The following is a 15104-nucleotide window of genomic DNA, read 5'->3' as shown; positions in this document are numbered from 1 at the left end:
AGCGGGTTTGCATGGCAAGGTTTTGGTAGCAGAGGGGCTGCATGGGTGGCTTCGGTGAGAGGTGAGGAGGAGCTGGCCCCAAGTCAATCACAGCTGTGTCCAGGCCAGACCCACCGTGGGCCAAACTGAGCCAACCGACAACACTGGGGGTGCCTCTGTGGTAACATATTTAAGAAAGGATATAAACCACTGCACAGCAGCCATGAGAGAGAGGAGAAAATGTGAGAAACGGCTCTGCAGACACCAAGATCAGTGCAGGAGGGGACAGGTGCTCCATCCAGGCTCTGGAGCAGATATCCACCTGCAGCCCACGCAGAGTCCATGTTGGAGCAGCTCCTGGCAGGATCTGGGGCTTGTGGAGAGGAGCCAGTGCTGGAGCAGGTTCACTGGCAGGAGCTGTGGCCTGTGGAGGACCCATGCTGGAGCAGCCTGTTCCCGAAGGGCAGTAGCCCATCTGGAGCAGTTAGAATCATCAAATCATAGAACAGCCCAGTCTGGGCAGGACCTGGAAAGACCATCTGGTCCAGCCTTTCGTGGGAAACCCCAGATGGGATTATCTAGCACCCTGTACAAGATCTTGTACACTATCTTGAAAGGCCCCAGCGATGGGGACTCTGCCACATCTCTCAGGAGGTTGCTCTGGTGAATGGTCTTTCTCACTGGAAAAAATGTCTTTCTTACGTCAAGATGAACAGAAGAACTGCAGCCCATAGGAAGGACCTGCACTGGAGCACATCATGAAGGACCCCACGTCGGAGCAGGGTACCAGCACGAGCAGGAAGGAGCGGCTGAGGCAGTGCTATGAGCGGACCACAGCGCTCACAACCTGTCCCCCTGTGACACGCGGGGGGAGGAAAGAGGGGCAGAAGGGTCAGGGGTGAAGCTGGGCCGGTGAAGGAAAGGCGGGTGGGGGAAGGAAGGTGTTTTTACTTTTGTTTTCATTCCTCACTACCCTACTCTGTTTTTAATGGGCCATAAATTAAATTAACCTTTCCCCAAGTCAAATCCGTTTTGCCCGTGATGGTAACTGGTAAGCCATGTCCCTGTCCTTCTCTTGACAAGATACCCATGAGAGATCTTTGCTCTTATCTTCTTCCCCTGCCCCGCTGAGGAGGGTGAGGGAGAGTGGCTGCGTGGGCAGCTGGCAGCCAGCTGAGGTCAACCTGCCACTGCTATAAAAAAAAATTAAATTCTGTCATCTCACCCCAGATCTCAGCCATCCTCCACAGACAGGTACCTCTAACATCGCCAGGGATCCCTTCTTCTATTATCATCCCCACGCTACTCCTGGGCTCAGGTCCCCGGCTCGCGCCACAGAGGTGCCTCCTTTTCGGGTGATGCAGGAGGCAGGCTGGGGAACGGAGGTCAGCTGGCTCTTAGACACTGTCAGAGGCGGGCTGGGTCCGGATCTGCTCAGCTGATACCTTCATCTGCGAGCTTTCTTTGCCAGTAGAGCAGAACCAGTTTCCAACTGTTTGCTTTTAAGTTCCAGCCCCGTCACGGCATCCCATCAGCCGCCATATGGCCAATAGGCTCTCTCTGTTTCACACTCATTCTGCCCAGGCGCTGCCATACATCGCCTTCCGTTATGGTCTCCATCTCTGTTCACACCAAGTCAAAATCACATGCGCCTGGAAATCCACCATCTGCCGAGAGAAGCTGGCGGATGTCAGCAGAAGCCGGACCAGCAGCAAGACCTTGCTGACGCTCCAGCTGGAGAGGAGGAGACATCAAGGCCCACGTTTGTTGAGCTGCTTTCTGAACATCGACTTCATTCTTCTTTTGTTTCAGCTGTAGCTGAGTGAGATCAATTACGGCAGGTGACAAACACAAGGAGACAGAAACGCAGAGGCAGAGAGGAAGGAGAAGAGGTAAGGAAACTTTCTTTCTTTATTTCTCTGAGAAAAGAGGCCAATATGTTTTCGGGTTTTTTAATGTTATGAACTTTTACTATTCCACGCAAGTTGCTGTTTCAGCTCTGATGGGACTGGGTTTGCCCCACTTATAGGTCTGATGTAAAACCATCTTGAACCTTTGACTTTCTGCTGTGCGACTCTCCGAGGCCTTTTAGTTTTAACTGAGAAGTGTTTGCCGCCCTAGATGTTTCCCTGAAGAGGGCAAAAAGGAGGGGGCTACAAAAAGCTCACCATGCCTTGGAGCCTGGGGATCTCACAGGTCTTTTAAACCCACATATAGAGAAAAATGTCCACTACGAGGGGTCTGTCTCTGGTGACCGTGTATTGCCAAGGACTGGAAATGCACTGGGGAGCAGCCTTCCACCAGCTGCCACTTGCTATCACCTTCTCTACATGCCCTCCAGGGAAGGGAACTTTATGCTAAAAAAAGCCTGAAAAATAAGAAGATGCCAGTCTCTGGCTGAGGAGGGATGTCTGCTGACATCTGTATGTGCTGAGGCCAGAGGGCTCCGCTCTGCTAATCCGAGCTGACTGGCTCCCTGCCCGGCACCGGCTGCCGGTGCAGCCCGATCCACTAGCTCGGGGCTGAGCGAGCCACATTTCTTGGGGAAAGAGGGGTCCTTTCAATTTAAGGACACCAGAAAAGAGCCTTGCCTTCCTCTTCCATGGGCCACCGCACTGTTGAAAACCAGAGTTTCATTTCTGGTTGAATTTTTCAACTTTCAGGTGGTGCATCCTGCCCAGCCTCCGCCAGCCCCCTCAGGTATCCCTCTCCATGGCGCATCAGGGCTGAGCTCAGGACACTACTTAGTGTTCTTTGCTAGAAACAGGACAGTCCTCTGCAGTCCCGGCTGCATTTTAGTCTCAAATCGATTCACAGGGTTTTCCTTTATCCTACCAGTGGGTATCCTACCCACGAACATGGCTGCCAAAGCTGCCTGCGCTGCGGCCGGGCTTGCCTCATCCAAACTGAGCATCCCTCCTGTTCCCACTCACCGCTCTCGGGCACCCAGGGATGGTGCCCACCCGATCCACTGCAGCCTCACGTGAGGACTCTGTATTCACTAGGGAAAAATAAAGGAGGGATGCGTTTTTGCTGGGAACGGGCAGAAACACGCCGTTTTGCTGTGCTGACCCTATCAGTATGTGTATAGACCCTGACCCTGCCTGGGCTGTACATCAAGCCAACTGTGTGGTAAGCTCTCGCTGTCCCTGCTTTGGCAGCTGCCTTAACGGTACCTGAACATCATCCCAAGCGTGCACATGGCTCGGCAGGGCGATGGAGAGCCTGCCTTCAGAGGGCATCTCGGCACTTTGGCTAGTCACAGTCCGCCGTGGCTTTAGAAAGTCACCGTTGGGCTGCAGCTGTGGACTGCAGGGCAAAAGGTGGCTTGTGGAGCAAAGAGGAGGGTTAGGGGGAAAGAAGCAGGGCTGGGAGCTGGGGGGAAGCTCAGAAAGCCGGTGCTGCAGCACCCGTGAGGCAAGGGCAGGTCTGGGGTTCCCCTTCGGCTGCCAGAGGCTGGAGGGAGCAGCCAGGGCTGTGGCCATGGAGCTGCCTCCCAGGGCACCCGCCTGGGTCGGGGCACCCGCCTTGGCCAGGGGCATGTTATGGCCAGAGAGCTGGGCCGGTGGCCCGGCCACCCGGCCGTGTCCTGACAGTGGGACATCTCTCAGGGGGGATGGGCAGGAGGCCAGCCTGGCCCCCAGCCCCGGCTCCAGCAGGTCCCTTTCGCGGCTGCTCCCCTGGCCGGCCAGAGGTGCACAAGGGGAAACCGAGGCAGGGTCGGCCAGTCGCACGGGGACAGCGGGGCCCGTGAAATAACCTTCACTGCTATCGCGTCTTTGCTCTCTGCTGGCTATTTCTGTTGCCTTTGCTCTCTTACCCTGCCTGCCACTCCCATACGTTTGCTTTAACGTTAATAAGTAATTCCAAGGAAACCGCTGCTCCAAGAGCCAGACCAGCTTCGCTTTGGATGTTTGAACTGGGAAAAAGCGAGGTGATCGGCTGCAGCCCCGTGCCCCGGAGCCACGGCCAGCCGGTGTGCAGGGCGTGAGGCAGCGGCAAAGGGAGGCGCAGCAGCAGCAGCTGCGGCAGGGAGCCCAGTACGGAGGGGGGCGGGGGGGGGGGGCTGGGAGGCCCCCCGGCCCCAGCAGAGCGAGCTGCTGCCAGATCAAAAGCACAGCCACAAGCAAGAGCAAGAGAGGAAAACAAGAAAACCACACTGCATGAAAGAGGCACAGGAACACACCAAGAGAGGGAGACGGCCCGCTCTGCATCAGAAGCAGTTGCTGAGCTGTTTTTTATTTCAGTTTCCTCCTGCACCAGCCCGTGCCAGGCGGGGGGACAGCTTGTCTCAGGTGCCAGCCGTGGGGCTGGGGGCCAGAGGGAGCAGGGGGCTGCCAGCCGCTCTCCCAAGCAGATGTTCTGCCGGCCAGGCTTCCTCCTGCAGGCATCATGCCCCTGGGGAAGACCGCTCGCTACCTCCTTTCCCTATCCCTCAGAGAGGCAGGGATCATTAAAATAAGTCAAGAAGGAAATTAAACCAGTTTAATAAGAGGGAGAAGTTAAAATGAAATGGAAATCAATGTTCACTTGGGAGGGAGCCCTGCTCCTCTGTCACTGGACGTGCTAATAAATCAAGTGTGCCTGGACCGATTCTGGCACAGAGGCCAACCGGCATGAGATGGTCTGGGCTATTAAACTCACTCAATCTCCAGAATGAACTGGCTACAAGCCAGCCACCTAACGGAGTGGTCCCTGGCCCACGCTAACACCTAAATGCATCCCAGGAGCTGCTCGGGAGAGTGAGAGTTGTCCTGGGCCAAAAATGTGTCAGGAATTGTTCTAGCAATTTAACAGGACTGATGAGTGTGTTCCAGCGCCTGGGGACATTCCCTGACACCAGTTAATTTACCAGCAGCAGGGTAAGATACAGCGGGGCTGTCTGTCAGGAGGCTGGGGGTCTGCTGCCCGCTCGCTCGCTTAACACCGCAGAGCCTCGCTCCCTCCCATCCCTAAACTCCGGAGCAGCGTTGCTTCTCGTCTGGCCTGGAGGGATGCAGAAGGTGATAGAAAGACTCGGGGGAAAAATAGGAAGTGGCATGGGTGAGCAGCAGAGATAAACAGGGAGAGCAAGAAAAGTGTGTGAAAAATGCTAGCTGAGGGCAACGCGCACTGCCCGCTGGCTGGCGGCATGTAGGTGGCACACACCGTGCTGTGGGGTCTGCCACAGAAAGGCAAAGGTTAGTGAGAATGAAGTAGGAATGCACAAGATGTGAAACCACAAGAAGAAACAGAAAAGCAAAGATGTCTCGATCTGCCCTCACCAAGCAGCACAGGGGCAGCGGTTCACCGGCCCCGCGCGCCCTGGCAGTGTGGGTTTGCTCAAAACTGGGCAGCAAGAAGGCGAAGAACAAACCGAAGCCAGAAGATGACAGAAAATAGAGATTCCTGGCCAAAACAGAATGATGGGGTGTGACTCAGCGATTTCATTTTTACCTGTTCTATTACCTTCAGGTTTTATATAAAGTTTAATGACTTGAAAATATTTGAAATCCAGCACTGACCCCGTTGATGTGCAGGTACCGCGTTAGAGCCAGGGCTGGCTTTTCCCACTGGTGCCGCTGGGACAGGCGACGCCAGTATTCACAGCGGGGATGAGGTTTCTCCGGTCGTCTCAGGAGCAGCTCCTAGGGCCCTACGCCAGTTCTCGGTTATAGATGTTTCTTTGCAGTGAGATGCATACAGATGCCTTGCTGTTGCCCCCGTCTTTATTCTGCAGCATAGCCCAGCAAACTGCTTCATCGCTGCTGCTGCATCTTGCTAGAAGTGGTCTCCAGCCGCATGCACCGGCTCCTTTGTTGTACTTGTTTCGCACAAAACAGCTCATGCAAATATTCTCTGGGGCTGGGCTGGGTTTTTGACTTACACGAGGCAACCCACAAATCTTCTCTGACTGTGCCTTTGCCATTATTCTGCTTCTGATGGCGCACGTGGCTGCTGCCTTGCTCTTGCACCTGCACTTTGCATACATGCACACGTGTGCATCTGCCTGGCCGTCAGAGTGCCAGTCACACTGACTTGATCCCCATGTAAATGTAGCACTGATGTTTTCATCTACTCTTTGATAGCTTCATGTGCTCTGATAATTTAAATTAATTTCAATATTCAAGTGTCCTCTAACAGAATATATTATACTTAATAGTGCACACCATACATATAAATACAGTACAAAATTATTCTTGCATTTTGTTTGAGTTCACTCCTGTTATAATTCCAGCCTTCCGTCTGTCACTCTCTTGGCATGGGGACCCCCTGCTCTCCAAGAAGTGAGGTTGCCTCACTGGTTTTGCTTGCTCCAACCAGTCAACCTGCTTGGCTTCCTTGTTGCAACATACGCCTTGGATTAGGGATGGAGAGCTTGGCAGTCTCCTCGCGCCAGCAGCCATGGTCCCCTTCACCTTGTCAGTCCACCCAGCTGCAGCTGATGCCAGCGCTCAGTCTCTGCTACAGTCAGATACTTCATCTGATCTGAAAACCCAACACCGTAACTAGCTCCCAGTTCCCACTTCAGGCTCTGTTACCGTCAACGCAACTTCTTCTTTCCCACCTCATTCCTCCCTTCTCCCCAAACTTTCTGTTGAACAGCCCTAAGGATTCCAGCAAGTCTTTCCAATGCCACCAGACCTGGTGGTTATTGAGATTTTTAAGGTAAGAAATAAGCAGGCAAAAAAACAAACTAAAGAAAAATATTAATAACAGCCTAAAGGTGGCCTCAATCATAGACACAAAATCACACAGAAATATTTAGATGGCAAGGGACCTCCGGAGGCCTCGGGTCCAACTTCCTGCTCACAGCTGGGCTGACCCTAAAACGGCAGCACCTTGCTCAGGGCCTCATCCAGGGAACCTGTGGACATCTCCAAGGGCGCAGATTGCCTGGCATCGCTCGGCATCTATTCCAGTGCTGCACCACCTTCAGCAGCAAGAGAATTCTTCCTTATATCTAGCCAACAGTTCCTTGCTGCAACCTCTGGCTGCTGCCTCCTGCTCCTCTCCCGTGCCTCTCTGAGAAGACAGTTGCTGCTTCTTCCAGGTAGCATCCTTTAGATAATGGGAGACTGAAATGAGATCCCACCTTGGCTCCCCTTCCTCTCCCCTCCAAACCCAGCTTTCTGTCACTCCCTAACCTCTTCACCATCCCAGTACCCCTCCATTGGGCTCTGTCCAGTTTATTGGCATCTGCCTTATACTGGGGGCCCTAAAGTGGACCCTGTGTCCTAGATGACACCTCAGGTGGGCCAAACAGAGGGAAATAATTACTTCCCTCAGCCTGCTGGCTGTCTTCCTGCTAACTGAGCCCTGTATGTCGTTTGCCTTAATCGCTGCGGGAGCGATGATAACCCACCATGGAGAAGTGAAAAAGCACAGACCTCTTGGCAGCACGAGCACCTGCAGTCCAAGGAAGGCCAAGGAATACCTAGGGATGTTTAATACCAAACACCAGGGGCAACACTGCAGCTGGATTCTTTGCTGAAACACAGGGCTCTGGTGACTTCACCGATCAGTTTCCACGTTGCTGCACTGACGGGTGGTGGGTACTGACCGGGAACATGGATCCCATCCACCCAAGTCTGAAAACCAAGCGTTATTAACGGAGCGTTTGGGTCTTCCAGGCCAGCACCCCTGGGGAAGGAGAGCACTTCCAGCGCCGCAGCCTGCAGCAGTGAGGCGTGTCCCTGCAGCGATGGAGACTTTGGGCACGGTGGTGGGTAGCGTGCTTGCCGTGCTTGCCGTCTTGGTTCCGCATCTGGGTGAGTCCTCGGCTCAGCAACTCCCCCCGGTTCTTACAGCCTTTCCACAAGCCTTAGCGACATCTGGGGTAGGTTTAGGCTCCTTGCAGTTTGCCATGTAACGTACCTGTTCAGAGCAGGCTCCTTCCAGCCAGGAAGCTGCGGCAGCAGCCGCTTGCCTCGCCTGCCCACTGCTGCCCTGCCCAGCAGCGCTCTGGAGGTTCGGGCAGCGGGGCTGGAAGCTGGGAGGCTCCCTGCATCCATGTCCTGCTATTTCAGAGGCAGCATGGACAGCTCAGGCTTTGGGCCTCAGGTTGTTCCCAGCCCCATTTGGCTGAGCCTGCCAGTGAAACTGGGGTGTCTGGGCACCAGCAGGCTCAGGGAGCTGCCCCGCAGGGATGCAGCAGTGGGGTTCCCCCCAAAGCCCCGCAGGGATGCAGCAGTGGGGTTCCCACCAAAGCCCCGCAGGGATGCAGCAGTGGGGTTCCCACCAAAGCCCCGCAGGGATGCAGCAGTGGGGTTCCCACCAAAGCTGCCTCCAGCTGTCGGGGCAGAACCACATGCTCCTCGCCACAGATCTGCCCTTACCAGTGTGATGGTACCAGCTTCCTTGGCTTGACTGCTGATGTTACACAGTCTGGTGGCCCTTTCAGTGCTTATTTCCCAAGAAAGGAAGGCGACCGAGTAAGGCCAAGCCTGCATTTCTCAGATACTCAGCTTTGATTCCTCTGGTTGCAGAGGAAAGATTGGAAATCTTTTATGCAAAAGTATAAAGATTTACCTTTCAAGCAAAGCAAAAATTACCCTTTCTTATTAATAACATAATTTCACAGTTTAAGACAAAATTGTCATTTTCTGTGGTCTGATATGTGATTATTGAAAATCTGTACTGGCAATGTTGCGGATTGCCTATGCCCTTGGAGGAATACGTAACTTGTGGAAAACCCTCTGTTAAACTCACAGAAACTTTTTATTTTGCACTTCTGTGGCTCCCTAGCACTAGGGTCACCTGGGGGACCTGCAGGCTAGGCAGCACTGAGGGCTCACCAGCAGTGAGGCAGGAGACCACAGCCCCCTCATTCCCAGCAACTCATGTCCTCGGCAACTCCATCTGCTTCTTATGGTCTCCTGCAGAAACCCTCTTCCCAGCGAAGGAAGGGAAGCAGTTCTTCCGAGAAACTGCTCCTAATGTTCCTCCATGTTGTACATCCTCCTGCTTTCACTGTCACATAGCCCTCACCCAAGCACAGGAACCCACCGTTAGGCCAGCCTTCTTTCTTTCTGTTTTACTTTATCCTTCCGTTTTCCTGGGCTTCCAGTCTTGCTCCATGCAAAAACTGAAAGAAGGGGTGAGCAGATTTGCCAGTGCTGCTGCAAGTCTTGACTGGGGAGTGAAGCAGGGCTGGCGCACGCTGTGCGGCCTTTTCCACCAGTACAACAACTAAATCTCGTCCAGTGGGAAAGGGTCGTTTCAGTAAAACTGTTGACATCTCAAAATTGTGAATGATGGTGAATCCAGAAGAACCACCGGTATTTTCCCCATTTCTGAATACATGTGAAACAGAATAGCCGAGAGCCAGGAGAAGGGCCCCAGGGGGAAGCTGAAAAGAAAAGGGCTGGTTGAGTGATGAGGCAAAGGTGTGAAAAATTCAGAAATTGAGGATAATCTTCCCAGTATCTGGAAAGTGAGGAGAAATACATGCGTCTTTCTGGAGGGGCGGGAAGTGTTCGCTGAGGCAGCCTTCGGGCAGTGAACATCTGCCTTTCTCAGTGGGCATCGGCTTGCAGGTCTGGTCCCCGTCATGGCTCAGCAAAGTGAACTGCAGGTTGGGGTTGCAGGACAGACGGTGACCCTGAGCTGCAGAGGCATACCTCACGACACAGGGGTGACCTGGAGGTACTACAGGCTTGTTGTAAGGCAGTTTAAAAGTAACCATTTGAGAGGTAAGGCTCCCAATTCATCACCCCTTCTCCCCAGTACACGGCTAAGAAACCTCTCCCTTCCTAACAAAGCTTATTTTAACAAAAGGCAAAGCCGCCATGACGGATCGATCTGAAATCAGCTCCACCAGTAAGCACCTGAAGGTGTGGGACCTGAAGCTCTCCGATGCTGGCGTCTACACCTGTGACTCTGGCTCTCGCACAGTCAGTATCTCACTGCATGTCTTTCAACGTGAGTGACCAGAGGGCTTTGATCCACGAGGGGGCAAGGGGGCTGGGGACCGCGGGGCTCAGAGAGGCGTCTCTCTGGGATTCCTTATCCAGGCTGCCGTTTCTCTGGCCTGGGCTATGGTAGTTCATTTCTCCTCCAGCTGCAGGGCACAGTGTCCCCGTGTTCTCTTTGCTGTGACACTCGTCCCTTTCTGGCTGGAAGAGGAGTTGAGTTACTGGCTGTGCTTTTCCTTTTTACAGTGACGATCTCTCTGGACGGACACTTCCTACCAAAAGAGGTCCCCGAGCTGATTTTAATGCAAAATTCATCCCATCCTCTACCCCACCTCAGCATCACATTGTTTGACAGTAACAATCACACCGTGACACCACAACTACAAAACAAGACCCCTCAAAAATACATACTGATGTTAAAGCAACTGAAGGCTACGGACAACGGGACCTGGACGTGTCATGTCCATTCAGACTCTCCATTGATTGATCACAACATCACCTTTGATGTGAAGGTATTAGGTATGCAACAGCCAAAATGCAACTCACACAGGCTCAAGAACCATTGCTCCCTCCAGCTCGTGAGCCAAGCTTTTGCTTTCCAGCACCCCAAGCAATGGTGCTCCAGGGCTGATCTCCCACAGCTTCCAGCACTGCAGCTTGGCGATGGCTCTGCTGCCTGAGCTCTGTTCCACACTTGCTCCCATTTTCCTCTCCAGGCTTTGTAAGGAGAGGATTCTCCTCTCCCTGGGGTCTGTTCTTCTCAGCTCTGGTGAGCTTGGGTGCTTTGGCTCTTTAAACCTCTCCTCAGACACTAACCGTTCAACCTTCCTGGAGTATCTCAGTTTTTCTCCACGTCCTCTTTCAACCGAGCACAGCCTGTGTCTCTGCAGAGCAAGGGAGGACACCGAGAAGTGTAGCTGTGGCTTTCCTTGCCTCTGTATTCCCTGTCTCTATTGAATTCAGGTTTTCAGAATCCAGATTTGGAAAGAAAGTATGCAGCTGTCGATAGCACTGTCACCTTGTCATGGCGTCTGAACTTCCAGAAGGTAAAATGGCAAGAAGGTTTCACAGGCCAGCTGAGCTGGAAGCAAAAGGAAAGTGCGACTGCTCATGAGCTGCTTGATTTCAACATCACGGCACGAGGAGAGCAGCATGAGACCAAAAAAAGCAGCCCCTTGCGGTTTGAGATACCTGAAAGCAAACCTCAAAGTGCCATAGAAGTGAAAATCCCCAAAGTCCATTTCAGCCACTCCGGGCAGTACTGGTGCCGGCTGGCGTACAGCAGGAGGTGCACACAGAGCCAGATAGAGCTGCTGGTGATGAAAGGTGAGAGAGAAGCGGATCAAGAGATGAGGAGCTGCAGAAACCTGGAAGCCACAAGAGTACGTGTGGACCCATCTTCCCATCCTCCCACTCACGTGTCCTTTTCTTACCCTCACAGTCTCGGCTGACCCTGCTGGGCCGCTCCCCAGCAGGGCCGAGGTGACCCTCACCTGCCAGGTCTCCAGTCCGCTCCCACCCAATGCCCACTTGCTCTGGGAACGTGTGAACGGGACTCAGGTGGACGTCAAGAAGTCAAAGCAGCACGAAATGGAGGTGGAGGTGAACGTCAGTGCTGCAGGGCTGTGGAACTGTCACCTCATGGAAGACAACGAGAGGAAGATCAGCCTTCACTACCTCGTGGGTATGGAAACCAGCATCACCTTCCTGCCTCCACACAAAAGCCTTAAAATTCTCTTTGTTTCTGTGTCTGGATATTTTTCTCCTTCCACAGAGGAAGCTCCTGGTTGGATTAGCTATATGGCAATCGGAGCAAGCGTCGGAGGCAGCATATTGGTGTTTGGCCTTGCGTGCCTGTGCATCATCAACGGCATAAGCTGGCAGCGGAGAAGGGTGAGTGCCCTGGTCCCTGTGATGGGCAAAGAGATGGCAGTGTCCCCAGGGCACAGGATGAGTCCGATTTTCTCTCTGGGTGTGGGGCAGAACAAAGGGTCAGTCCATAGACTCAGAGCAAATGATTAGAGATGGACAGCCTGCAGACGTCAGGCAGTACCTTACTACTACTTCAGAGGAAAGCATTTGAAGCATAAAATTATCCTTCTTTATCCCTTCTCTCCTGGCAGCAACGGGCAAAAAGGATGGCACGAGCAAGACAATACTTGCTGGAAAACAAGACATGTCAGTGCCAACAGTAAGTGACAACAAGGGCACCCAGAAGGGGCAGACTCCTGTTCCAAGGTGGGAGAGCCAGACGGCTGAGTGGGGACAAGTGGAGCTTGAGCCTGCTTGGTGCTACAGCACGGCTGCAGCTCAGCGTCTTCAGCTCTTACCCACGTTAAGTCATGTGCAAGCGTTATGAGCTATGTTTAATGAATGTCCTGTTATGCCCCAAACCCATGGTAGCACTCTGCTAGGAAACTGTCGAGCAGAGAGGTGTTAGCCAAACCCAAGCAGAAGTTCCAGAGCCCTTTGGTAGGTTCCACAGTGGGTCTGGGACCTGGATATCAAGGCTGTGGAGGCAGAAGGCGCACAGCCAAGCCCAAGGATGAAACCCAGATTTTGAAAATGTGTGATGTCCATAATGTAATTCCAGCTCTGCTAGCACAGTGCTGGACTTCAACCTGTGAAAATTGCCAGTAAACTCCAGGGAGTGAGGAAAGAGAAGAGAAAATCACAGAACACTGTGAACCATGCCCTCTCCCAAAGGTCCTGTGTGATGTGAAATAGTCCTGACCCTTTTCAGGAGCGAGGGTTTCTCAGCAGAGCAGCTGCCCTTTTCCAGCCCTTTAGGCTGACAGGGTATCAGGCATCAGAAGCAGCTGTGGAGAAACGCTCACAGCTGTTCTGTCACTGGGAGTGGAGAGCCAAGGACAGCATAAATATTGCATGAACAAGTTGAATGAATGTAGAGGTACAGAACTGGACTTCTGCTTAATTTTCACTGGTGACAGTGGCACACTGTGATGGTTTCACCTACTTTTTTTCAGTGAGGGTGTTTAGGGCAAATACCGCGTTATAGCTAGGATGTGTATTTGGTGAAGAGCTGCTTAGCATACCATGTGCCAAAGAATTCACCTCATCACCTCCATTTTGTCAAGGTTAAAAAAAAATCCCCTTAAGGAGAGGACAAAGCTCATACAGCTACATCCAAACCTAGATAAATCTGTGGAATACAAGTGCTGATACAGTTGTTCCTTAACTCTCTTTGCCAAGTAAGCAGCTCAGTGTAACTGAAACCTGAACTGCAGCCACGTGGATGCAGAAGTAACTATCTGCATCCGCAGCTACTGAGGCAGGCAGGCATCCTCTACACTGTGCAACAAAGTGGGAGGCTGGCTGGCTTCGAGGTATCTGAGTGAAGCTTTTCACCTCTACAGTACTGGTACTCATGTAACACTTTTCTCTTGCAGCCAGCTGAATAAGTAGTATTGCAGCACTGGAGTCAGAAGGACTGATGAAGTCTCTGCCTGTACCAAAACACCTGCCAGCCCATAGTGCTCTGTGCATCCATCTCCCTTTCTCCTGTTTTGATGTAATTCTGGATTCCTTCATCATTCCCTCAGTCTAATGCCGTGGAGGGTTGCTGTCTGGCTAGCAGCCGACAGACAAGTCAAGAAACCCTTAAGAGTTATGATTGATCCCCACTTCTATAATGAGAGACACTGAGCAGAAGGGAGAGATATATACATATATATATATGTGCCTGCATCATGCTCATGCACTTAATTTGACCTTCTTGTGGAACTAATTTTATGCACTGCTTTTATCTGCCTGAGAGACAATAAATTACTTCAGGGTTGGGTGGTGGGTTTTTTTTGCTGCTGAACTAAATTTTTTGTGAGGCACGCTTGTCTGGTTCAAATTCACGTTTCTCCCTTTCCTGCTAGGATGTGGAATCCTGATTCTCACTGTCTCCCACGCCCCTGGCTGCCATGAGCTTTCCTTCATGCCCTCTGCTCTCTGTGAAACCTGTCAGTCCTCATTCCCCTCTCCTGGGTGGTCTGAGCCCTGCGACACCCCCAGTCCCATCCCTCAGCCCGTAGCCTTCCCCTCTCCCACAACACACCAGTGCACAGGTGGAAATGCCGTGGGCAGTGGGGTAACTGGGGACTTACTGTGTCAGAAAGGCAGTTCAAGAGAGCAATAGCTTCTGGAAATCAGAGCCTGAAGAAGTTGTGAATGTTGATCTAGAAGGTAAGTTTGGGAAGGGGGTGGCAAAGTCATTTCCGAGGAGAACAAACCAGCCTTGGACTGAGCAAGCCCACAGAGCAGAGAGAGCAGGCACCTCTGCGAAAGCCACTAAAAATGGTTCTCACCAAAATGACTCTCTGCGGGCTCAAGGAGATGGGAAAAGGGAGTGGAAAGCCCAGGGAATTTAGGATGAAAGTAAAAGTGTGTTGCTGAGATGCCAGAATGTCCTGAAAGAAAAATTCTGGTAAAATATGTACACAGAAGCCTTGTGTTTATAGAAGTTATTCTGCCATCTGCTAGTGGCAGGTCACAAAGCCCTTGGGGTCCCACAGCTGCCACCGGCTGCGGTCCAGGTCTGCTCGGCTGCACTGGGCTGGCTGGGGGGGCAGCGGGGGCTGAGCTGTGGGAAGGACTCCACATGGCACAGACCCTCCCGCAGGATGCCCGGTGCTGGAGGAGGGGGTTTCTCTGTAGCAGTCACACCAGCATCACCGTTACTGGCAGAGAAAGGACAGGTGGCAACAACAGCAGCGACAACATCTGCGAGCCAGGGGAAACAGTGTCATGCATGTGTGTGTCCCCACCTCTCCCCTGGAGTGGGGACGCAGCCCCAGGTGGCTGTGGCAGCAGGTGTGGGGCACCACTGCTCTCATGCTTGCTTCTCCACCATCATCCTCACACAAACAGGAGCGACAAAGGCTGGCGCTAATGCTGTTTTCCTTCCCATAGCTTGTGCACAAAACATGACAGTAATTTTGAAAAAAGCCTTGGTCCATATCCCGGTGCTTGCAGTCACTCCTGCTCCTGCCCTGTCCCTGATGGCCAGCGTACCTTGGGAGCTGTCTGAAGCCCATCAGTCTGCTCAACAAGTCATCACCAGGGCTTAAGAAGAGGCCAAGTTTGGGTGCTGTATGAGGGAAAATGAGTGCAGGGTCCGTGGCAGTCAATACAACCATCATGACAAAGTGGGGGCATAGTCCCCTCAACCAAAACCAAACCCTGCTCCTGCAGTCCAGACCCTTCTCCTTAAATAACTGC

The 15104-nt window shown here is 52.8% G+C and overlaps 1 protein-coding gene across 1 annotated transcript; it reads left to right on the top strand.

Annotated features, from left to right (window-relative positions):
* The first annotated feature begins 1611 nt into the window (after window positions 1-1611).
* Window positions 1612-13718, top strand: LOC308065460 (T-cell surface glycoprotein CD4-like). Its single transcript, XM_080391463.1, has 10 exons — window positions 1612-1871; window positions 7593-7730; window positions 9498-9653; window positions 9739-9882; window positions 10122-10394; window positions 10839-11201; window positions 11317-11559; window positions 11650-11768; window positions 11999-12066; window positions 13286-13718. Exons 2-10 carry the CDS (start codon window positions 7664-7666, stop codon window positions 13299-13301), a joined length of 1449 nt encoding a protein of 482 aa, XP_080247589.1. The 5' UTR covers window positions 1612-1871; window positions 7593-7663; the 3' UTR covers window positions 13302-13718.
* Window positions 13719-15104: the final 1386 nt, after the last annotated feature.

This window comes from Falco punctatus (genome assembly GCF_963210335.1).
Source record: "Falco punctatus genome assembly, chromosome: 6".
NCBI classification, from domain to species: Eukaryota; Metazoa; Chordata; class Aves; order Falconiformes; family Falconidae; genus Falco; species Falco punctatus.
The sequence above is the reverse complement of the archived record's forward strand: the minus strand, read 5'-3'. Positions and strand labels throughout refer to the sequence as shown.